The sequence below is a fragment of the Drosophila novamexicana genome, unplaced genomic scaffold (assembly GCF_003285875.2).
Source record: "Drosophila novamexicana strain 15010-1031.04,08,12 unplaced genomic scaffold, DnovRS2.1 tig00000008-arrow-pilon, whole genome shotgun sequence".
Lineage (NCBI taxonomy): Eukaryota > Metazoa > Arthropoda > Insecta > Diptera > Drosophilidae > Drosophila > Drosophila novamexicana.
In genome coordinates, this window is record NW_020824765.1 from 7,159,936 (window position 1) to 7,184,392 (window position 24,457).

Consider the following 24,457-nt stretch of genomic DNA (forward strand, 5'->3'; position numbering starts at 1 on the left):
ACTGTCTGAAACGCTGCCATCTCTAATTTCAAGAAAAATGTGAAAAATGTGTGTAGCATATTTTTGTGGATGCGCCCTAAATAGCTGGAATGTTATAAATATTTAAGAAGCCGCAGCAGATACTTTGTTGTTGTAATGTTCTTCGGTGTTAAACGGGGCACGTAATGCAGACAATTTGACGCCGCCCGAGACGACAATGCAAATTATTTGATTTGTCTTGATTTTTGACACTCAGCGCGCGACCACTAAGCGAATTTTTTGTGTACGTGTGTGTGTGTGTGGGTGTGTGGCTCAAATGTCAAAGTCAAAGTCATCAGACGTGATTCACAGAATCAGAGAGCACTTAGAACCCCCTAGAAACAATAGCTACTAAGTGACATATTGATAAATGACTAAAGTACTGTAGTACAATGGCAAAGTCAAATCAAAAGGCAAATGCCACACGGACCGGACCACTGCCAATTTGTCCGCTTTGAGACCAGGCCAACAACAGCTGCTTAAATGGCCAAGCAACATTTTGTGGTTTGGTTTCGTTGAGTTTGAGCATAATGGCTTTTGGCTTACGGTTTAAACAGGGTTTAGAGCTAAGGCAAGGATAACTAAGTCTCTGTCAGGGAGTGAGTGCTTTAACTTGTGCCTGCTGCTCTGCTTTATATTCAATTTAAATATGCTGTCTCGGGCAGCTGCAGTTTATGGCCACTTACTTGACCCGAGGAGCTGGCTCGAGAGTCCAGCGTCTTTTTCAATTAAAAGAGAAATACAAAATGTTATCGCTGGGCGCCCTTGCCGTGATATTTGCCAGCAAGGACACGTATCGATTTGCAATTGCCTCATGCATATTTAAGACAAAGCTTTCTGAGCTGCCAATTAAAAAACAACAAAAATGACAAGCATCAAAAGAGCGCTTCACTCAAGAAAACCCTCTATTAATTGGAAAATACCAAATACACAAAAATCGTTGCAAAAATAATAGAAAGCGACATTCATTTGGAATCCATTAAAAATTATGGTTTTCATTGGCTTTGAAATCAGATATTTCACTTGAAAAGAAATCTAATTAAAAGAAATGTTTGATGTACACAAAATGTATGGGTTGCACTACGAAGAAGAATCAAAACAGTTGCATACTTAAACTCATGCACATTTCACATCAATTAGAAAGTTTGGCTAACTACAGTTTCAAGTGCGAGCTTTGAATTAAATTTGGCAAATTGCTTTGCACAAGTTAAAGTAGTTAAACTATTTGAAAGGTCGCCAAACAACCAGCAAATGTCATTAAAAATTAATATGCGTAACAGTTTATTTATTTCCAGGAATTTGAAACTTTATTTGAAACTCATTTGGTGGTCAGTTCTATGTAATGAATTGAAAAATTAAATAGGGGAAAAAACTAAATGCATCAACAAGAAATAAAATAAATTAAATACAAACATTATGGCCCACTCTTGTATAAATTATCCGCGTCTAACTGAGTAGACTAAAATAACATATATAAAATAAATAAATAAATTAAATGTTACTTTCGTCAACTTCTGTAAATGTTAGTCGCATATTTTAAAGTAAACAACAAATGTATTTATAGATAAATATATAATATAATTTATTAAAAAAAAGGCCTATACTTATAGTAGAATCTTCATACAAAAAGGTATTCAGGAGTCTTAAGCTCTTACATTAAAGACTCATTTAAAAGTCAAAGCCTTCATCAGGCTTATATCTATGCATTTTCAAGCATCATACCCATTGTTGCATATTGACAGGATATATCTCAACAAAAAGCTGAATGCAATTTACATATTTTCTTGAGTCATTGTCAAGTGCTGAATAATTGACGAATTTCCTGTGATTAATTGAAGTACTTCCAGGTTTTGATAACTCGAGCATGACATGAGTAACGCCCCCCTCTTTTATGGAATGGGAAGCGCGGCAACTCCCGGTAGCACACAAAAACACACACACGCACATTAAGTATACGCAGCGTGTTTATGATTTATGCTGTTGCCGCGTGTTTAATGGGTGCGTTATGAGTGTGTGTGTGTGTCACTAAATGTTAGCATTTAATGGCCATTGTTGTGCTTTCGACACACATGACTGTGCCCCAATTACATTAAGTACCTTTTCATATTTTACACCTTCAGCTAGGCTTAGAAGTTAAGTATACGCAGCATAGGCCCCAGGCAGCTGACCCATATACACAAATTTGTACAACATGAACGAACACTTAACGAATTTTTTCAGGTTTGTTTCATTTTTTTGTTTTTATTTTAAAATATGCATCAATGGCAATTTTTCTCATCGCTCTATGCGCTGGTATCATATCAATCATAATGCGACTTGCACTCAGCCAAATTGCAGTTACATTAAAAATGCATTAAAATAATAGAAAAACACTTGAACAACAAGTAGAGCAATGTTGTTTTTTTGTTAAGCGGAAACACACAGGTTTTGTTTGCACAACGTGGCGTATGAGTTATTTCCGAACTACTTTTTCACGACAGTTAATTTTAGAATAAACACTGTCTCTGTGCTGGTGCGCTCATAGCTCATTAGGTTTATCGATTAGACCAGTGTCTCACACCCACACACACACACACTTAGTCACATGCTGTCTGTCACAACAACTGTTCAACTCTGCCCAAATGTATGCAAACATTTAAATGTTCAAGAAATTTTTTGCGGTGCATTGAACCGTAAGAACCGAGGCTACCAATTCCCTAGTCTATATACTATATATAGCGCATTTCCATTGTAAACTAGCAAACAAATCAATTTGGCTAGCTTTTGATGGCTGCGCATAAAATTTAAATAATTTTCTAACTGTCTCATTTTATTGTTCAGACTCGGGCGCTCGGTTCTGGGCCTTTGTTTTGCCTGCCATTTGCATAGACACCCGAGCAACAACAATAACAACAAAATTTCTTAATTCACTCGCATTGTAAACCCATGACCTTTGCAGCTGCCAGCTGCCAGCTGTGAACTGACCATGCGAACTCTGAGAGCTCGCGGAAGTCCAGTCCACAAAGGACGTCTCAGTTCGTGGACCCGCACTCGGGTTACTTATTTACTCTTTTGCATTTTCGTATACCCTGTGCCCGTTCAAATGATTAAAAAGGGTTTCAGAAGGACGCTTTTAAGTACTCTCCAACTCGTCTTATATTTTGTTTCTGCTGAGTTTAAGTTGATAAGCTGCTCTTTGATATAATAAATTAAAGTGTTTGGAGTAGATAAGACTGAAGATACGCGAAAAGATCTTTTTATGCTTGAAATAAATTAAAATAAAGCTAAAACGGATATTTTAAACCAAGTAAGACAAGATTGTATTTAAGAACTCTTGAACTGAAACTAACTTTCTACATAATGAGTCAATTTTATTAATACAGGAGATGAATATCTCAGTGATGAGCCCTCCCAGTTTGCCGCGAGCTAAAGAATTTAAATTCAAAAATTGTATTCAACTGATCATTTTAGCTTTTTTTTTCGTAGCCGCTACAGGGTATCAATCAGTCAATAAGGCTGAAGTGCAACCTTTTTCATTTTTTTGGTTGGAAAATGTGCTCGAAGCTTTTGTTTTATGATTTGTGCATGTACTCAGCTTTATGGCAGGACTTTGTTTTATGTGCAGCACATAAATTTGATAAAGTATTTAAGTAAGCATGATATATATTTCTATATATATATTGCTATATATATATATACTATATATATGTAAGCCTTTATAGTCTGCCATTTTGATGGGTTTTCATTTCATGTCTTTGCTGCACATTTCCACTGGCCGCGTTGCTCATTGAACTGAACTGAAGTATGATGCATTTTGCTAAGAATTTCCAAATGGCCAAATTAGCATTACGAATAGTTAACGGGAAATATACAGAACGTAACCGCACATTGGTATTTCCCACGCGAACCAGCAAAACGGGCTACCGCAACAACAACAACCTGGCCAAGTTTGCGTGCCCCACGTCAAATGCTTGGCAGACAGCCAGCTGGGGGCTGCCGACTGTGAGTGGGTGAAGGCAGCCGGCGGCACGCCCTGCCTGAAAAAAGTGCGCAACAGTTTAAAGTAGGCGTCAACCGAGCTGGGCGCGACGCGTGTCACAGCCAGAGGAAATGCCTCTGGTAAAATACATGAGCAAACATTGGACGCGAACAACTGTTGCTGCCTGCCTGGCCTGGCTTGGCCTGACTTAGCATATATATAAGGTCGAGACTCTGGCACTTAATCGTGCGGAAGCAATCGTGGGCTATTAAATGGGCAATTTGCACAAATGACGTCATTATGGCCAACGAGAAGGCTGTAGGCGAATGCCCGCAAAACCAAAAGGAGCAACAGACGCCAAAGCTCTTCTCATAAATCAATGCTCTAAACTTGGCCAAAACCGCACGCGACCTTTCTGAACCGAAAAACAACAAAAAAATTACAAAAAAATAAAGTTTGAAGTGCTGCAAATGAGCAGCTCCGACTAAAGATGCCCTGTAAGAAGCGTCGCGCTGCAATTGTAATTTATGTAAATCGATATTTATCGATAAGAGTGAGATATATCGAAAAGACAGCTCAATGGGGCTGTAGATGTTGATTATAAGTATATTAACTTTATAGGTTCGTGAAATCTTTCGCCCGCCTGTAACAAACTAAAGCACAGAATCATGATGCCCTTTTCAAAGGGCACAGGGTAAGCGAAATAAAGAATGTGAAAATGTGTAAAGTGCGGACTAAACAACAGCCGAACGAACAGAAGAGAAACTCAAGTAAGCAGCGAATTTATCACTTGAGCAGCTTAATGGCACTTGGACAAACAACAAGGGGGCGAACACACAAAAGCGCATTACAAAGCGTTTAGCGGCAGTCCTTGCCCCTTGGCGTTTCCCCCTATCCCCTTTCCCTTTGCCCGCTCCTCCACCTTTCATCATTTCTTTTCTTCGCCTTTCTTTTGTTTCATTCTGTGAGTTTATGGCGGCTGTGCGTGCATTTGACCGTATGTAAAAATGAAATGGCCAACATGCATAGGTGAAGTGGCCGCCACGCGAACCTAAGTGATTGTTTATGAGGTGGGGTCTATTCTGGCCCAAATGAAGTCATAAGTGAATAAACAGCGCAGCGCATTGTAAAAAAAAACATATTTTCCAGCTGGTAGCTTAATTTGGACAAAGCTTTATATACTTCTTAGGATTAGAAACCGCAAATAGAACTAAATGAACATGTTGAAGGCAGCTGCGAACCGATTCTCAATGAAAATGGGACACAATGCATATTTATTAGCTGGCAGCTTAGTTTGGAAAATCTTTTATAGACTCTTTAGCAGCTTATAAACTACAAATAGAACTTAATGATCATGTTCAAGATAGCTGCGAACTGGTTTTTAATGAACCTCAGCACTAAGCCGTGTGTACAATTTAAGCATCACATGTGAGCAACTTTTAATGTTATATTTTCTTAAATTCAATTGTAAATCATTTATAAACTATTGACTAGTCATTATTTAAAATTGAAAACAACTTTAAGAAAGTCTACTACAAATTTTTGGTATAAAGTTATGCTAGGATATGTTTTAAAGCTTTTTTGCTCTGCTGCAGCTGCATATTTGTCCAAATGCTAAATTTATATTATTGTTTGTATAATAAAATCAATTAACAACTCAATTTGATTAAATTGATATTAAATTAGGATCTTATTGTTTTATCTAACTTTCAACTACCAAGGCATACTTTAAAATCAGCATGGCAAAGAATTTGAATAGCTTCATGAAAGGCCAAAAGCAAGAAGAAGAAATTTGAACTCAAAGAAAAATTAATTCGTTTCCAGGATTTCTATATGTCAATAAAAAACTGCAAATTCTTTTAACACATATTTTGTTAAGCGCCTGTTACCCATTATAATAGGCTTTAAAATTAACTTTTAATAAGCTTTATATATACTTTTTTTTTAAATTTCCTTTTAAGCATTTTTCAATTGCATTTACATTCTTTCTAACTGCTTTGCACACAGGCTAAAATCCAATTATAGAACAGTCCAATTTATACTCTATTTGAAAATTTAAAGAAATACAACCTATTCTTAAATTGAGGCACTTTAAATGACATTTGCTGCTGTGTTTTAAAGCAATTTTGGTTTTAAGATTCTGGCATTAAGACTTCTGTTGTTTATACGAATAAAATTTATGCTAATACAAGTGCGCACATATTTGAAATTTATGTTTTTTGTTTTTGCATATTCTCCGGACTCACAGGCCAAAAAGCAATTTGGCAATTTGCATGTGCAAAATTTGTCGTTATCGTTGTTGTTTTTGTTATGTTTATCTACACATGAAATTGTTTGTCGTTTATGTGCAAAGCGACAACTGAGTGCGTGTGTGTGTGTGTGTTAGGATTAGAATTATGTGGAAAATTAGCTTATTTGACATTTCAATAAGCAAATATTTGTATAAGTACGTAGAACGTGCAAAATATGTGTGTGCCTCACGCCTGACTGCTCGGCTATCTATATAATTGGGTGCAGCTTTAAGGCGCACGTGTGCTTGTCTTTGTGTCCTTGAGTGCCCAAAATGGCGAGCTGTCATCGCTAAAACAAAACCCAACTCTTAAAGTGCCACCCGCACTCTCTCCCTCTCTCTCGCCCTCTCATTCTCACAGTCTGTCTGTCTCTGTCTTTGGTATTTATTTATCTGCTCTTGTCAGTTAATTTCCGTTCAAGTAGCCATTAAAACAATCATTGCGGCGCTTAGTCGCCCACACTCACACACACACGTACACACACGCATGCTTATTTATGTGACAAGCTTCATTTTTATGTGCAGCCATTAACAGCTTCAGCTTGTTGTCACAGCAGCCATTTAATAATAATAAAATGACTGAATCCAAGTTAAATAACTCAATTATATGGCCCGCAGACATTGGCTTGGACCGCGGTTCGCCTTCGGTTAGCTCGACCACGTTCCTGGCCCTACCCCAGCTTTAGTTAATTTTTTCCTTCAATAGAATTCAATTTGCCGTCTTTCCTTTCAATTTTCGGCTGCTTTTGCTGTTTCTTTTGCATTTAATCATTGCTGTTTTGGGCTTTAAGCCAAAATCAAGCAACATTTTGTAGCATTGGCTTTGCTATTCATATTTCAGATATATATGCTATACACACATTTGCATGCATATATATATATTGGGTTATTAGTTGTCATACAGCGTGTGACACGTGTCGACAGTTGCCTTAACACTGTTGACTTGCAAAAGTTTTGGATAAGTTTTGAACTTTTAATTCCACCCAAAGTCAATTTATCAGTGAACTCGACACTTCGCTCAACATGACAGCCAGTTAAGAAAAGGCTTAAACTGTAACTGAAACAACCAGCCAGCAAACTAACTTAATATTCAATTCGCCAAGGTGCCCGAGTGCTTAAAGCAAAGTTTCTTTTGTTAACAGTTTTCGTAACTGTTTCAGATTTTAAGTAAGATTAATATTGTCATGTATCTGTAAAGACTTTTAATCATGAAAATGTATTTTTAATTTTTATAGATATAGCTTTTCAATCGAATATCCCCTTAGAATAGGGCTGGTTATTATTTTAATATAAAATAAATATATTTATATATAATTTAAATAATTTTCTTTGATTTACTTTTGTGTTGTTCTATTGCTTAATATAAATATTTTTTTGAAGATATTTGCATTGAAGTTTACGTTTTCTTCTTTCATATTTAAAATGGGACTTGATTTGCATGAATGATTTTTTTAAACTTGTATTTATGTGAATTACGAATTACTTTTTAAATATTAGTTTAAATTGCAAAAAAAAAAAATGGATTTCATTAACACTTTAATGTTCTTCAATAAGAAAACATTTATACTTATTGCATTACATTTTTAGTAATGATGAGAGCGAATTTTTTCAATTTAATAATGATTTTATTTATGATATTACTTAATAAATATTTATTTAAACTTTCTTTATCTATTTGTTTGTTTATGTTGCATTGAAAAATATTCTATTGTGTTGTGTTTGTGCTCTTTATATAATAAAATACATGTATCTGAATATATTTTTTATTTAATTTTATTTTACCCAATAAAAAGGGTGGTTTATTTATTTAATTTAGCTGGATATACTATTAACTTTTATTTATTTATTAACTTTTCATTACATCCAAAATTTCAATAATTTTTGCAATTATTTACATCAATCAAGTATTATCAAGTTGTCGATTTCATTTGCATGTTATTTATTTATTATGCCCAGAAATAAAATTAATTTTCCAACATTGTGGTTATTTTTGAAAATTGTAATTCGCATTGGGCACCTTTGAATACCTGTCACAACCGTAAAACGCGCTCACAGACACACACGCATACACACGTACGCACACTCAGACACAAATACACAGCCAGAAATGGACAACTACTATCGCGCGCGATTCGCTTCGACTTTGATCAAATGTTTTAAGATGCGCGCTGGTTTGCTTTTGGGTAACAAAATTGACGAGGTTCAGGACTTCGCAATTGCTTTCGTACGCGTCGGCACAGGAATAACGACTGAGGCGAAACGAACTTGGCCCATGATGGAGTTGGCCACGATGAGGCCAGAACTCACCACACAGGCCTCCGCCGTGTGGTGGGCTAAAAAACAGCTGCTCGGCCAATTGGCGCCAAAAGCCGGCAAGCCATTTGTTTATATTGGGCGCTAAGAGAGAGCGAAGAATTGAGAGAGGTAGAGAAAAGCGCATAAGAGAGAAAGAGCGAGTTAAATTGAGCTCAGCGAAAGCTCATCAACTAAGAGCGGCAGTTAACATCGTAAGAGAAAGGCTGCTGTTAGCCGAAAGCTTGGCAAATAGGTTGAATTGTCGCTGACAGCAGAATTTCAAAATGGATGCAGTTCGTCAGAGGAAAACCAATAAAAGTCCTATGCAGGTATTTTAACAATTATTTACATTAAACTAAGTATTATTTCTGATTTCACAAACACAAAGCTAAAAGTGTGTGGTTTATTCACTGATCTTTGATTTTTATATAAAAGATAACCCTATCTTTAATTTCTGTAGCTGTTAGCCAGAAAAAATAAATATTTAAATCATTAACATTTTTTTTCACCCAACGATAAATTACCAGAAATAGTAATAGTAATAATAATAATAAAAGAAATAAAATAGTATTAATCAAATAATTACAAAATACAATAATTATTAGTTAGATTTATTAATGAGATTTTATAAGAAAAGCAATAAATAATTGTTAAGTCGTCATCCCAATTTATTCTCGAGAGAATGTGAAAATATAAATAAATATAATAATATTTTATTGAGCTTTATTTAAATAAAAAAAAAATTATATATTGATAAAGCAATTATAAATCTAAAGTAGAAAATCATATGAAAAGCTAAAAGAGGTATTAAAATAATCTTAATGATGTAAAAACTAATTGTTTTATAAATTGCAGAAATATTAAAACGTCCGGTATTTGTTAACAAATCCCTGTAAAATTCAGCCTAATGGAAAATACATACTCGTAAATATCAAACAGGAGTGAACAATTGAATTTTTCGCCCTTTTAGTTTTCAGGTTGAATGGGGCAGAAGAAAAGACAAAGATTTGATGCGTAGCAGAAAACTATAAGTTGTGTGTTCCAAATGAACTCATTTTGCAAGCTGCACAAGTTTATTTTGTGCTTTGTAAGCATGCCAGGGCATAGGGATTATAAAAAGATGGCCCTAATCAATAAGGTTTCAATTTGTGGTTAGAGAGTAGAACCACCGCCAGACTCACACAGAAGTGCAATACCTGTTGTCGTCGGGGCTTTATAAATGTGTGTATATTAAGGAAACCGAGCTGAGAGCAGGGCCAAACAGTTTAGCCTTTGGCTCGGCTTGACAATGCCATCAATCATTTGGCCTGGCAGCCATCATTTCGTTTTGTAGGCAATCTCACAGGCGCTTATCCTTTAACCTGAGTCCGGGCCGCAAAACTACGAGCACATTCAATTACCCAACCAGCAGGCTTTTGAATAAATGTTATGTATGTTGGGGTGTGTTTGTCTTTTGTTTGTGTTCAGATAAAGCCCTATCTAAGTTATGCCAAAACCCACTCGAGCATCTCTCAAGGCAAAAATCATGAAATATTTATGGGGATGTGTGTGTGTGTGTGTGTATGTGTGTGTGTGTGAATAAGCCCCAAAAACCTGCTGATTAAAATGCGGTAGTGCTGACAGCTGCCCCACAAACTAGCTCATTTCGATTTGAGGCAGGCCACGCCTGAGCTCATTTGTTAAACGGCCCCGTGGGCGGTATCATATCATTTTCCGCAGCCCCGATAATCAATCATAATGAAAGGTAAGCATATGAGTGTGCGTGTGCGAGCCATTTTACAATAATTTAATTCAAGCCACAACAAACTTTTCGTACTAATTAACACACACTCGTCGTGTTGCAGAGCCCACATGTATTTTGTAGAATTATGCAAAGGTTAATTGACTTAGCCATAACCTTAAAGATGGCCAAAAATTGAAAAACACCGTCCGCCTAGATGCCCTCACACCCGAGGACAATAAATGAAAATCGGCGCAAAGTTTTTGCCAGCTGCCTCTCTCGGGAAATTCCAGTTAAAAACTTTTGCAGCACTTGCACATATTTTATTGGCCTGTTTCCACGAATAGATTGAGGTCCAAATAATCGATTTATTTCAGGGAATACAAAACAAGTTGCCTACCAAACTTGTTGATAACGGTTGGCATCAGCTGTGTCTACTGGGAACTGCGCATACTAAACCATGTATTAAAGTTTATATTTCTTGGAATTCAATAGTCCACTCCTTGAGTACAGGATATGGGCTAGTTGAGCACTTACCAGATCAAATGCTTTAGTTTCGTAGCAGGCTTTTGCCTTAGGCGTCAATGCTGTACTTTTGTTTCCATAATCCAAACTCAACACTTCCCCCCAACCAAGTTTAAGTGGATCTCCAAATTTTTTTCCGTATTTTCTAAACGTTCTTTTTTTTTTGTATCATAATAATGCAGCGATTTCTGACGTTCATTATTGGAGGCATTTGCGGCTACCTTATTGCGAAACACCGCGTGAGTGCAAAGCACAAAAAAATACTTTCATTTTATCTCTAATAAACTTGTAATATGCGCCCACAGTAAGCCCCAGCTGCCTTCAAAGGAGTTCTTTTTGCTGCTCAATTGACATAACTTTGGATGCCAGACCGCCTTAACGTTTAATTTCTACGTTTCGGTTTTTAACTTTTCAACATCAAAATAAGCATGGACTTCTTTCTAGCGCATATTTAAGAATCATTGCACTAGTTCAACGGGGGAATATAAAATCAAGCAAATCAAATCTGTGGCCGCATCGGAACCTTCATATTAATATTTCAACAATTATAACATCTACTCCGCATTTGACAAAATGACACATCTGCTATCATTTGGCGCAGGCGTATTTCTTGGCCTGGCGTTGTGTCGCAGATGTAACCCGTGATCGAAAAGGATTATTAAATTTCGAAATCTGAAATGAAGTTCCATTTATTCGCCACGAAATAAACTAACTGCAATTTGTTAAAGTAAGGGTTTTTCTCACAGGAGACACATTGTGAGGTATGAAGTGCCTCCTGCGGCATTCATTGGGAGACAACTCACTTGATCCCCTAAAGTATTTGACTGTAAATAACCCTCATTGTAAATACCATACAAACTACAATACATTGTAACTACGCCCTGCTTTCGTAGTATTTGGCTTAGTAGAGCGCAATAGGTACTGATCGTCGATTGCAGGGCAGAATATTGCAAATTGAATGGATGACATTTTCGATATGGCATTCATTAGAGATTCATTAGATGCCAAAAAATATATTCCAGACTAAAAAAAACCTTAATTTAACCGGTTTTTAGGTTTATCATTAATTGTATGAGGAATGCCAAAATATGTTTTTATGGCTGACAAGTGATATAGATATCGACTCTTGGCTTACAGAGAAAAGAAAATAGAATGGAAAGGCTATCTACGGCAAGCCGAGGATTAAATATGCTTGTGGACATAAGACTTAAAACTATGCGTTGCAAATTAACCTCCACAAGAGAGTTGAATGCAAATCTGGTCCAATTTACATTGAGTATATCACAGAAAAGTTATCCATTTAAGTTTCTTACATATCCCTAATTCAATTTTATTGTAATTTGTACATGTGCTCCGCACGAAAATTTCGCATATTAATTTTAATTAAGATTTTCATGTATAATTTTGATTGGGTTGCCATCAGTTATCAGGACCGCAACGTCGCTGCTTACACAACATCAAACCTGTTATCATGCCGAGTGCAAATGATATAACGTGACTCATGACTGTACTTCTTGGACTATTCGGCTAGTGTATGCTATATAGAGAACGTATACTTAATATTGATTCATACAATTATTTGGGCACTTACTTAAAATACAGTTTCATCACTTTTTGGATAAGAAAATGCACAACAAATGTAGCGTGCCGTAACGTTGTCTTCCTTTGAAATAATAGAATGTTCCGATATATTAGATATGCTTAGAAAGCAAAGTCTACTAGTTCGGAAAAATCTACTATACCTCAAAATTATTTGACTTCTTTCGATTACACCTAAGAATGTAATCCAACGACAAAGCCAAGAACGCAACCCAACACGAAGGTAATTAACCAATCCAAATCCATTTTAAAAAATTTCAAACAAAACGCAAAATATAAAAAAAAGAGAATCAAATAACCTAAACCACTTTTAGAAAATAAATTTTTTGATATGATGCTTTAGACTCGAAAGCCTTTTTTAAACTGAAATAAAACTTTAGGCATGCTTGAACAGTAAAGAATTTGAAGAGTGGGTTTCGAACAAGTTACGAATGTGGCAGCAAATTAACTGAGGTCACTTTTATGCTTATCTTGTTATTGGGTAATAGAAAAACAATATAGTTTGGCATAGAGGTAGCCTTATAACTATATAATAATTGTCTGTCTGCCTTCGCCACAACATCTAGAAGCTATATTTTTACAGATAATTCATGTGAATAATAGGATGGCAATTTTTGCGCAATTTCGCCCGCAATAGTGGAATATTGGTGAAAATATGTTAAACTTTTTACACGATTGCCTTTAAAACTGATTTTTCAAAATCAAAAAATCAATGTTGATGTGTTTGACGCCTTCTTAGTAGTACGTTAAGTGGGTGAAAAATGTGGGCTTCAGTTTCTACATGCAAAAGTTACAATTCCCCTTGAATCGTTATTAAAGCCATTGCCGAGCTTTGAATAAAAAATAAAAACTCAAATGCAATTCAGTCGCATATTAAATTAGACAAATCGTAGTTTTTTTTTATCTATTTATTATTTTTTATGGTTTTTAAAAAATGTACCCAGAAAAACTAGTCTTATACATAAACCATACTATTTTATTTATTACTTGATCGATTTAAAAGCAACTTTCAAAAATCAAAGACCCATGGTCAAAGATTATATGGACGATAGTTAAATACTCAATCAAAGCTCCATAAAAAAATTTATGTAAAATGTTTCAAATATTTTGAAAAATTCGCCCGGATAAAGTGGACATTTAAAAAATACATTGCCCGAACAAAGCCGGAAATCTCCGCTGATATTAATTTCATAAAGTATTCAAGTTGTCAGCAAACAAGAAAAGCCCTTCACTAGGCCAAATCGAAAAATGATGATGTTTGAGAATTAGCCAACTGTGATCCCTAAGGCTAGTTTTCGACGAGAGATTTGTGTCAGGCTCAGTCGACATAATTATTTTCTGGCAGTCATACACACAAAATTTCGTTATACTGTTCAAAATTTCCCCTGTTCTTTTCATTTCTATAGTTTTTTTTTTTTTTATACAAAATTTTCATTTAACTTGGAACCGGCCTACAAATGTCTAACAAAGAGTGTGGATCGGGATCTGGATCCTCGGGTTGCCCCAATCCATCATGCAGACCACCGCCATCCCCACGTCCGACTTGTCGCCCTCCACCGTCGCTCTTCACGAGGCTTAACTGTACGGCCTGCAATAGACTTTTCTTCTTTATTGTTGGGGCTGGCATCGGTATCTGGTTTAACACGTTGAAGGAAGAGGCCAGAAAGGCAAGAGAGGAAGCGAAGAAAGACCCCAAACAAAAAGAGAAGGAGCGTAAGGAAAGAGAGAAGAAAGAGAAACAGGAGAAGGAGCAGAGAGAAAAAGAGAGGAAAGAGCAGGAAAAGAAGTCAAAGGAGCAGCAAGAAAAGGACAAGAAGGAACAGGAAAAACGAGCAAAGGAACAGGAAAAGAAGAAAGAACAGAAGTAACAAAGCGAACCTAACCTAGACCATCTAAGCTAAATAGCAGAAATTACTAATACGGAGCAACGAAACCCGTTAAATTGTTGTTCTAAACCCTAAATTCTAATTACAGAAAATGGAGACACAAGAAACTAGAAAATTAGGTGTAGAAGACTCTTTAAAATTGTGTGGCCCAAAATTAGCCGTTACAATATTGTAAAATTCACAGTTCAAAAAATAAAAATAGAAATATCAAATTAATACAAAGAAATATTTTTTATAGATTCTTTTATTTCAATAGGTTTGTATAATTGTACACATTATATATTAAATTAATTTTAGGCTTGATTTTACATTTGAAATTCAATTTCTATTCCAAAGCCCAATATTTACTACTAATTTGAAATGAATATTCATGTCCTGTGATTTGCCTGGTCGGGTCCGCGATTGTTAATGTCTGGGGATTTCATTCCAAGTGCTATGCTATATGGCGCCTTGAAGGTCGTACAATAGGGCTAGAGTTAGGCAGACGTTACATCATCCTTGTTACGACTTGCACTATCTTCAGCTGTATTAGATCGTCATTCAATTCATTCGGTGTAAAGTATCTGAGTTTGATTTGTGTTGCAATTAGAGTGTCCCCATTAGAAATCCATTCCAAACATTACTTGCCCTTATCCTTCTTCGTGCTGCCCTGTTCGACATTCCTGAGCTCTTCGGCTATCTGCTCCTTATGCCGGATGTAGTATACACCACTTCCAACGCCGGCGATGAAGAACAGAACCCGATTACATGGTTTGCAATTCAGTCGCGAGATCAGCGATGGTTGTGGTCTACAGGATCGGCGCATCTCTTTCATATTTAGTAATATTCTTGATAGTGTTTATGTTTTGACTGTCAGAGTGAGACTGAATTTTTCACTTGATTTCGGATAGTATATTTCCATCGGTTGACGTATCTTGCCCGGCTAATGTGTTGGATGAACAAGCCATTATTTTTTTTATCATCCAATTTGATATTTTTGCTGATGGCCCTTCATTTAACGACCGCTTAATCAAGTCTTAGGCTTAGCTGCACTTTAATCTTTGAGAGATTTCTTAATAACCTATCTAGCTAATATAATTTTTGAGATTTGAAAGCAAACTCAATACTTGGAGCTATAATTAAAAGCGATAATTATCAATATTATAGAAAGTTACATGCTCGTTCTTCGAAATTGAGAATCTTTAGGGACATGGAAGGACGGACAGATCGCTTGATCGCTTCAATACATTAACTTTATTCAATCGGACATGCTAACTGCGTTCGCTCAAAACCTATATTACCTTTTAACCAATTGTAATTGGTTCCGGGTATAAAAAATATACCCATTGCGATATAACTAAGTGAATGGTATTCATTTTGTGGAACTATCGTGACGTCAGCCTTGACTAGCGACATTGTATTATTTCTTCTTGTTGTCCTTTGGCTTGTCGCAATCCTCAGACGGGAAGGTGTGGGCGTACCAAAGGCCCACCACAACTCCGGCCATAGCTGCTGAGATGCGCTCACACCACATAAACATCTTGGAATTGGAAAATTTATATAAAAATGGTCCCGAACAGTGTCTAATTCAATCTGATAATTTTGAAGAAATTTAAACGAAAGATTTGATACGTTTAGCTGATTAGAGCAAACTGAATATATTTTTAATACAGTTCCTCCAATGCTCAAATGTGTAAGCCAAAAAGCAAGGGCCTACTTAGAGCTCTTTAAATTCTTTCAAATAATTCATTAGCCATCAAAGACGACTTTGGCCGAGTGTTCGCCAATTGACGCAATTCGCAATTCGCTTGCCACCAAAGAGATCGACCCAAAAAGTTCGTTTAAGCCTTAAATCCCAAATTCTGGCCTTTTTTGGAAAGGGCCCTCAACGCAGTTAAGTATATCCAACTGATGCCGTCAGCCACTGTTTTTTTTTTTTTTTTTTTTTTTGGGTCGCATTATAATTTCATTTCAGAATTGTGGCACGTCAAAATGTCACAAATTGCGTCTGTTCTTGCCACACACTTACATGAGGGCCAACTGCTTTGGGCAACATATTATAAGGGCATCATTTGACGGAGCCCAAAATTAGGCAGACAATAAAATATTAATGTGACAAGTCGATGCTGCGCATACTCTAACATTCAGTTGACAAGAGTTTTATTCTTTTCAAATAATTGATATAATGTTATTTATTGTAAGGCAAACTAAATTCAATTAATCAATAAATTACATTTATAAAGAAATTTTTGCTTTTGCTATTATTTTTTCCTCAAAATTTCGCATGAATGGGCGTGGGCCCGTTTTGAACAGTTCAAATGTTCAACAGACAAGAACTGAGTGGCCCTTTGTGCTGCGACTCCCATAAAAGTTTGGCAAATCCGGCTTAAGATTGCTCCTAGAAAGTGTGTCAAAATAAATCACTCATCACTATTTAGAGAAACATGTGGAGATTTCCAAGATTTTTAAAGTGAATAGTGTTGCAAAAGATTGTGAAGACACCGTTCATTATTTTTCAGCATTGTTAGCACTGGTATTCATATTAATTATCTTTCCGCAAGCTGAACTCGATTTGTTTAGAACATAAAGTTCTTTTTATTTCTTTTCCTTTTTTTTTTCTATTTGTATTTATTTTACAACACAACATTTTCAAACCCTTAACAAAGTAATCCCATTCACTTTTCCTTTTTCATTTCACCATTTTTGGTCTTAATATATTTATTAATTAAATGGCGCGTTAATAATAAATTTGTAGATGACGAAGGTAATTTTTAGGAAAATTCCATCAGCGATAAATTAAAGTAAGCGAATTAAAACGATTTTTTAGTTGTTTGCGCTTTGAATTTATTAGTTCTGCCTGTGAACGTAGAAATTGAACGCGAAGCGTTGCGTCGCTTTATATTATCTACAAAAGCTGACATTTAGCTGCGAGCTGTGCCTGGTTTGGATTATAATATAACAAGGAACTTGACTACTAGAAATGAATAGCTCTGAACAATTATTATCATATTTATGGGCCAGGGTTATATATTTCTTCTATTGCATCGGATATGAAACAGAAATTTCTTCCAATCGCATTCCAATTCAATTTCCATTCTATAGGCTTAACTTCTAAAAGTTGTATTAAATAAAATTAATTAATGAAATGAATAGTTGATTGATTTACTGAGTATTGTTAATTATTTTAACACTTTTAATTTGACTCATTTAATAAATTTGTATTTTACCGAATTCTCTAGAAAAATAGAGAGTATAATCATTCCGAAAGCTATTTCACCATAAAGATGCCAATCATTTCAAATTTTAAGCAATTAATGTTTTATTGAATTGACTAATAAATTGTGTTTTATGATGAAGTTCAATTTAAATAAGAGACAAACATATTTGGCTTCTCAATTGATCGATGCTTTAATTAAATAAATGCTTTCCTTGGAATCAGCAAAAAGTAAATCTCTAGAAATCGCAGGCAATTTCTTGTTCTGGACTAAAATCTGTACTGTCTTCTTTGTCACACCCTTTTAAGAATATCTTAATGGTTAGGGTATTTAGGTTTTAGGTATGCTCTTCGAAAGCTTTCTACGTATATTTTGTAACAAATCAGGTTCACAGATTTTCAAGTATATCACACAATAGAATAATGGTTAAGTTATATACTTATTATTATGTTATATAAGCCAAAGCACAAACGATGTTTGGTTGTATACGATTGCGAGTCACTGTGTGCCTGCCTGGCTGGCTGGTTGCCTCGGAGCGCAGGTAAAGCAAAACAATCACAGGTCGCACGGGGCAAAATGTTCTTCAATTGCACACAAGTAACTGAGCTGGTTGTGTGTAGCACAGTCTGTGTGTGTGTGTGTTGTACTCATAATACTCACACACACAAATACACAGCCTGAGGCGCTGCACACCCAATGTTAACTCACCTTGGTATCTGTAGCGCAATCTCGTCCAGACTGTCGGATGGACTCATTGGCGTCCGCTCGAAGAGGCGCGAGGGCGCCAGGGTCAGGTGGCCAGTGGAATCGCTGACACATTTGAAGACCTTGGCGCCGCGCCGTTGGCGCTGCTGTTGACGTTGCTGTTCGGCGCGCTTCTTGCGTTTGTTCTCCTCGGCGCGCTGGAGATTATGCAAGCGAAAGAAGAACATTGACATTCTGCGGGGCGTTTTTTAACGGGGCGGGCTGTGGGCGTGGTTGAGTTGAAGAATTGGGGTCGGGTTGTTGTAGCAGGATGTTGTGCAGCGAAGCAGGCCAAACGAGTTTTTTTCTGTTTTTTTTTTTTGTAGTCGCAATCAAAAATTTGCAATTTTCAAATGTTGGTTTTTAGCGCGCGTTATTTATAGTTGTTGTTGCTGCTATTGTTGATGTTGTTGCTGTTGTTTTAGCGCATAATTTTGCATTTCAGTCATAGGAACAAAGCGTTTTGCTTATTGTTATTGTTATTGTTGTTGCGTTGCATTTGTTGTTGCATTTGATATGGAAGCAGCATGAATTATGCAACAGAATTGAGAACGTAAAGCATTTTGATTTAAGCACTATGCATGCGACTGTGTGTGTGTGTGTGTGTGTGTGCTAGAGTGTGAGTGTGTAATTGTGTGTGCGTGCTGTGATTTTGGGAGCTGCTCTCATTCAATGTCATTACACTACAAACATACATATAAAATGTGCATGCAAAAAGCCAAAAGTCAAACATGAATACAAATCGAACAACTGGGAACGCTCACGCATGAAGTGCTCAACTGAAATATACCCTACAATTTATGCTCGTTTTTATGTGCTACAAATTATCGATGGTAGTTACAATCGCAATGTATCACAATGCATGCTATTGATACTTCTAATAATATTCAACTATGTATTGACATATTAAAGTAATTAAGTATAAAATATATAAAGAAAATTGATCTGAATTGATATCGACTTGTTATCGATAACCAATCGACCGCAGCTGCTTTAATCGATAGTTGGTCGCTGCTACTGTATCATTGAGAAGTTTTATACAGCCTTCTTAGCATTGGTTTTTGAGTACAGGGTATGGGAAAGCAAATCAAAATGACATGTGCCCCCAGGGCACACATGGAGCAACTGCAAAGCAAAATCAACTTCCGGCAGCATCAATCAAATTTAAGCGCCACACAACAAGACAGAGATATATAAAGAGAAAAATAGAGTGAACTAGAGAGATGAGATAGCCGCAGATTTAGGGCATTGTTGGACAGCTGCTTACATGTTCTGTATTGCGGACCGGAAATTGAAATATGAAGAGCATTTGAGAGCAGTTTTGGCGTCTTTAAAACGATATTCTTTAAAAAAAAAATAAAACCAAAAGACAGAAAAAAGCCAAAACGGAAATGGGCGGAAATTCTTGCCGAAAGCCACAATGCAATACCTGTTTGTCATTTAAGCCGTCGCACACACAGTTCATTTAGTTAGCCACATAGCAGCTGGCAAGAAAATCAATTGAGCAAAGAGCCACAAATAAATGCTGAAGAATGAAAATGTTTGGCATTGATTGATCAGGTTGCAATCAGGCATTAAATACATTCCAAATGCGAGCGATTCGCTTGTCATCACCAACAAACAAGAAGCATCCGTGCAATTAGATAGCAATTATTTTGCCTAACGACAAGACTCTCAGCACTTAATGAGGCAGCCCATAATCGAATAGATGGATGGGGAATTTGTGTCAAAAAATAAATTAATCGAAATTTACATAAATTTACTTAAGACATCGTCGCGGCAGCGGTCCTAAACTTAATTACCAATCGCGTCCCAGACGGTCAGTAAAACAGAGCGAGGGAGAGGGAAAGTCAAAGGAAAGGGCAAGAGGAGAAAGTCAATACAACAATTTGAAATTGCATTTCAACTGGGTAAACCGCAAATGAGATGCCCTGCAAAGAGTATAAGAATTTAAGCCTCAGCTAAAACTTTTTACTTTGATTATAAAATTCTATATATTTTAAATACAAATAAAAAGCACATTTACCGCTATTTATCTAAAGCTTATTAAAGCTTTATGTACTCTAATTGTATACTTTTATTCTTGCTTTGAACTTTAATGTAATTTAGCTTTAAGAGCTTGTCAGCTTAAAGAGCTTTGCTTTAATGAGCTTTTGAAAGCTTTGCTATTTACGTGAAGAAGCTTTCACAGGCTTAATGTTTTTATCAAAGAGCTACTCAAGTATATTAAATACAGGGTATTTTAAAAACCGAACACTTGATATCTTCATTAGCTAGCTGAAAGCCTGAGACACTCTGCACATTTTGTTAATTAGGCAAACTCTGTCCGTCTTTAATAGCTTTATAATTTCCCAGAGCTTTTCACTCTGCACATTTCGGTGCCAGAGCTAAGCGATTCAAGTGCGCAAAGTGTAATAAATTAAGTCTTAATAGATATCTAAGTGGGGCGAACTTAAATGATCAGTAGCGCAGCTTTAAATGCTTCTTAAGGTTGTACTTGACTTTTATTTGCGTCGCAAATTGTCGGAATCAACTGCAAGGAAACAGAACTAAATGACTTTCCGCTGTTGTTCTGGAGAAATCATTAATAAAGAGTCCGACGCTACAAATTTGCAGATTTTCTTGATATAGTCTTTGGAAATACGGCATTATATAAATATCCTGAACAAAGCAATTTCACGCTCTCAGAAACAGCTGGCTGAAACTTTAAGAGTTAAAAACGTTGTAATTCAGTTTTTAATGTATTCAAGATGCTTTATACGATGAGATCGCGCTGGATTTTATGTGCGCTCACGGGCTTTGCTTTGCTGCAGCTGGTTGCTTTGAGGCGAGGTTAGTAAGTAAAATGTACTAAGATAAAAATATATTTAACGAAATTGTCCAGAATAGAGAAAAATGTAGACCGTTGCAATCTGAACATAAAAATCTTTCCGTACGCACGCTCATTATGCGAACCTTTGGGATCAGTTTGGGTAATGCGCAATGGCAAATGCGTAATGGGGCTCACGTGCACTAAGGGCTACACAGAAGAGGAGTGCAAAAAACACTGTTCCACAAAGGCCACAACTGTGTCAGCACAGACAGCTATCAATAGTCAAGGCGGTAGCAGTATAAGAACAAGGAGACCGCGCACCACAGAAGCCATGCAGATAAAACGATAAATTGACAATAAATACAGTAATAAATGGAATTTTAATATCAGATGTATGAAACCGTGCAAACATACTTGCAACTACAGCTACTAATTTTTTGAGAATCGCATAGAAGAATGACATTAAAAGGGTGGAGAGTATGCACAAGTGAAAGACATAACAATGGCTTTCTATGCAATTCTCCAAACTTAATTAAAAAGTGGGAGAGAAAAGAAGAGCAGAAAGTTGCCAAAGGAAGAATAGGGTGGGGCGTTTGCACATGCCTATCTATGCAATTCACATAACTAAGGGAGAGAAAAGAGGTAGAATAAGGAGGCCAAGTCGAGAAACGGAGAAAGATGGAAGGAAGGTGGGGAGTATGCACAAGTGAAAGGATTACCAATACCCTTCTCTGCAATTCCCATAACTGAAGTTGTCAAATGGAAAAAGAGCATTTGTCTAAAACTAATCAAAATAAATAATATCTATACTGTAACCGTAATAAATTTAATTACACGCTTTTAGAATCGGTTGATTTGGCTCGAGACGTAATACAATATCAAGAGGCAAACAAAACATATTTAGTACCTCATAGACAGTTTGTATCATGAGAAAAGGTTGGGTAGTTTATGCCTTTTTGGGTTTGGTTTTGCTGCAGGAGACCCAGCAGAATTCGACGACTCCTGCTATGTGCCAGTTAAGAGATAAGGATCGCCTGTTGTGCCAGCCATTACGTCCAGTTTGGGTGTGGCATGAGGGCCAATGCAAGATGACACAATCTTGTCAACCAGGCTACAGCTCAGAGGAATGCAAAGAGTATTGCAGCACACTATCAAAGTCAAAATTGGCTTCAAAACGAACATCTATACGAACTAGTCAGACAAAGGTAGTGAAACGGCACAAAATTGCACCATGAAGTCGATCCCATCAATTAAACCATAAAATAGCCGATGACAACTAATCAATAATAATAAATATGTTTATACGTTCAAGAAAAACAGCAATAATTGCGATAGAACCACAAATTGTCAGTATATACAGTAATAAATTGCTTTTAAATACCATAAATTGACAGTTACTTTACCAGGTACAATGGGAGCATTCGTTTGGGAATTTCAAATATGAATATCCAAAAATGAACGAGTTTGAAATTATGAGAACCGCAGAGAACAGCAATGTTAAAACGATGAAAGGGTAACACAAGTAAGAGGCCTTTGTCTGTGACTATCTTCAATTCATATGAAAGATGAAAACGAAATGAAGGTATAAAAAATAACAGGATTGACTGAGAGAGAGAGCAGCAGAAATGTGAGAAAAGAGAAAAAAGTTGGAGGAAAGTGAAAGGAAAAGGATCACAAAAAAGTAGTGAATAACCAAGAGTAAGGGCGAGTTGCATAGTCTTCCCGAAATCAGGGAAAGTAAGGCGTTGGCGGATCCCTCAAATAAGTTAGAATTCATACCAAACAATCCTGGCTATGCCCATAAAACGTGTAAAATTAGCAAAACAGTTAAATAAACCTAAATGCAGCTTATCAGCCGCACACAGCAGGCTCCGCTGGGTCAGTTAACTCTGTCAGCGGACTGCGTACTGATGTCTTAAATGATTTCACGCCCATTGCAAAATCGAACAAAAAAAAAAAAGGAAAGAAAAACAAACAATGGCAACATTTTCAGCATTCCAACTAGCCGACACAAACAATGGCCGAAAAAAAGGGAAGAAAAAAATGAGCCCAATAATCATTAGGGCACAAAAACTTGGCCTAAAGCAAAGACTTGTGACGCGCTGGCTTTTGTGCGGTTGAGTGCGTTGAAGCACACACACACACACACACACACACACACACACACGCACACACAAGTGCTGATAGAATGGCAAGGGGTTTTGCGGTGTACTGCGAATATAAAGCAAAATGCCGAAAAAAACACTTGTGCGAGCTCCAACTGTGCCTCCTGCTGTTGTTAGCTGGCCACAAAAGGGCATATTTTCCAGCTCAACAGAGGCGTTTAGGCCACGTTCAATACGCGTGTATGTGTGTGGCGGTGTATGTGTCGGTGTGTGTGTGCGTACAGGACACAGGTCATTTCTTTGTCCTCGTGATGAGGCGTGCCGTAAAAATGCGCTCTTGCCGCCCAACCGAAAAATGAAGATGCGCAATAAAAATGTAGACAATTTTTACGACACAGCACAACATGAAAATGGCCACTTTATTTCTTCATTAAAAATCCGTATTGATTGCCCCACACCCCGCACCCCGCACCCCACATACCTCACCAACAATCAAAGTTCTCTCTTAAACCCAAAACAACAGATCCAACCCACCCCCTCCCCCCCCCCCCCCCCCCCCCCCCCCCACAGCAATTTGATGTACCCAATTTAATTGTCGACACGAGAAGAGAACTTTTGATTTAGTTGGCATACACACGCATAGTCAAACACACGCACACACAAGTGTTAAGTAAATAAATGTGAATAATAAATAATTCATCAATTTCACTTGCGACGTGGCAGAAATATACTTGAATTGGCCAAATTAAAAACATAAAATTTCATCTGTTTTTTGCGAAAGTCCACAATCGTTCGCTGAAGTGTGAAAAGTCTGTCCATTTTTTTTCTATACCTTCTGCCCATTAAATTGTTGTTAAAGCGTTTACAATAAAAAGTTGCATAGAGCTTGACTTTATATATAGAGTATATATATAGAGTATATATTAGTATATCTTAATTTTCGTTTTCGTTAACTTTTTGTCAATATAGCCAATGATACTTTAATTTAAACATATTAATTGTTTACATTATAGTATATAGCGTAACTTTTAGTCCAGCATTCCCAATTGTCTTTTTATTTGCTTTGTTTGCATTTATATTTGATTACAGCGGAAAATCGAATATAATATTTTGCATGCACAGTTGCTTTTGAGCGCCGTGCTGGGCCTTTTTCTATGGCATCCACATTTATTTATTTGTATTGTTTTTGCGGCCTTTGATCAATTTGAATTTCAATATGCCTGAGCTTGACATTTCATGGCGTATTGAATGGCCAAGTATTTGTGATTGATGGCGGATAATTCCACTTCAAAGTATAATTAACTTCAATTT

The 24,457-nt window shown here is 36.6% G+C and overlaps 5 protein-coding genes and 2 long non-coding RNA genes across 11 annotated transcripts in view; 2 read left to right on the forward strand and 5 right to left on the reverse strand.

Moving 5' to 3' along the window:
* Positions 1-24,457, reverse strand: part of LOC115763611 (potassium channel subfamily T member 2) — a 102,255-nt gene that overhangs the window by 32,245 nt on the left and 45,553 nt on the right. The window lies entirely within an intron of this gene.
* Positions 10,884-11,691, forward strand: LOC115763670. The gene is made up of 2 exons (XR_004017930.1): positions 10,884-11,045; positions 11,112-11,691. It is a non-coding gene; the product is annotated as an uncharacterized LOC115763670 (long non-coding RNA).
* Positions 12,106-12,719, reverse strand: LOC115763662. The gene is made up of 3 exons (XR_004017929.1): positions 12,549-12,719; positions 12,398-12,469; positions 12,106-12,343 (listed from the first exon to the last, which is right to left on the reverse strand). It is a non-coding gene; the product is annotated as an uncharacterized LOC115763662 (long non-coding RNA).
* LOC115763643 (UPF0329 protein ECU05_1680/ECU11_0050) lies at positions 13,735-14,494 on the forward strand. Its single transcript, XM_030706282.1, has one exon. It carries the CDS (start codon positions 13,863-13,865, stop codon positions 14,271-14,273), a length of 411 nt encoding a protein of 136 aa, XP_030562142.1. The 5' UTR covers positions 13,735-13,862; the 3' UTR covers positions 14,274-14,494.
* Positions 14,568-15,119, reverse strand: LOC115763648. Its single transcript, XM_030706313.1, has 2 exons — positions 14,915-15,119; positions 14,568-14,854 (listed from the first exon to the last, which is right to left on the reverse strand). Exons 1-2 carry the CDS (start codon positions 15,103-15,105, stop codon positions 14,779-14,781), a joined length of 267 nt encoding a protein of 88 aa, XP_030562173.1. The 5' UTR covers positions 15,106-15,119; the 3' UTR covers positions 14,568-14,778.
* LOC115763654 lies at positions 15,140-15,920 on the reverse strand. Its single transcript, XM_030706326.1, has 2 exons — positions 15,572-15,920; positions 15,140-15,213 (listed from the first exon to the last, which is right to left on the reverse strand). Exon 1 carries the CDS (start codon positions 15,808-15,810, stop codon positions 15,691-15,693), a length of 120 nt encoding a protein of 39 aa, XP_030562186.1. The 5' UTR covers positions 15,811-15,920; the 3' UTR covers positions 15,140-15,213; positions 15,572-15,690.
* LOC115763647 lies at positions 16,552-18,476 on the reverse strand. The gene is made up of 2 exons (XM_030706297.1): positions 18,194-18,476; positions 16,552-16,668 (listed from the first exon to the last, which is right to left on the reverse strand). Exons 1-2 carry the CDS (start codon positions 18,421-18,423, stop codon positions 16,593-16,595), a joined length of 306 nt encoding a protein of 101 aa, XP_030562157.1. The 5' UTR covers positions 18,424-18,476; the 3' UTR covers positions 16,552-16,592.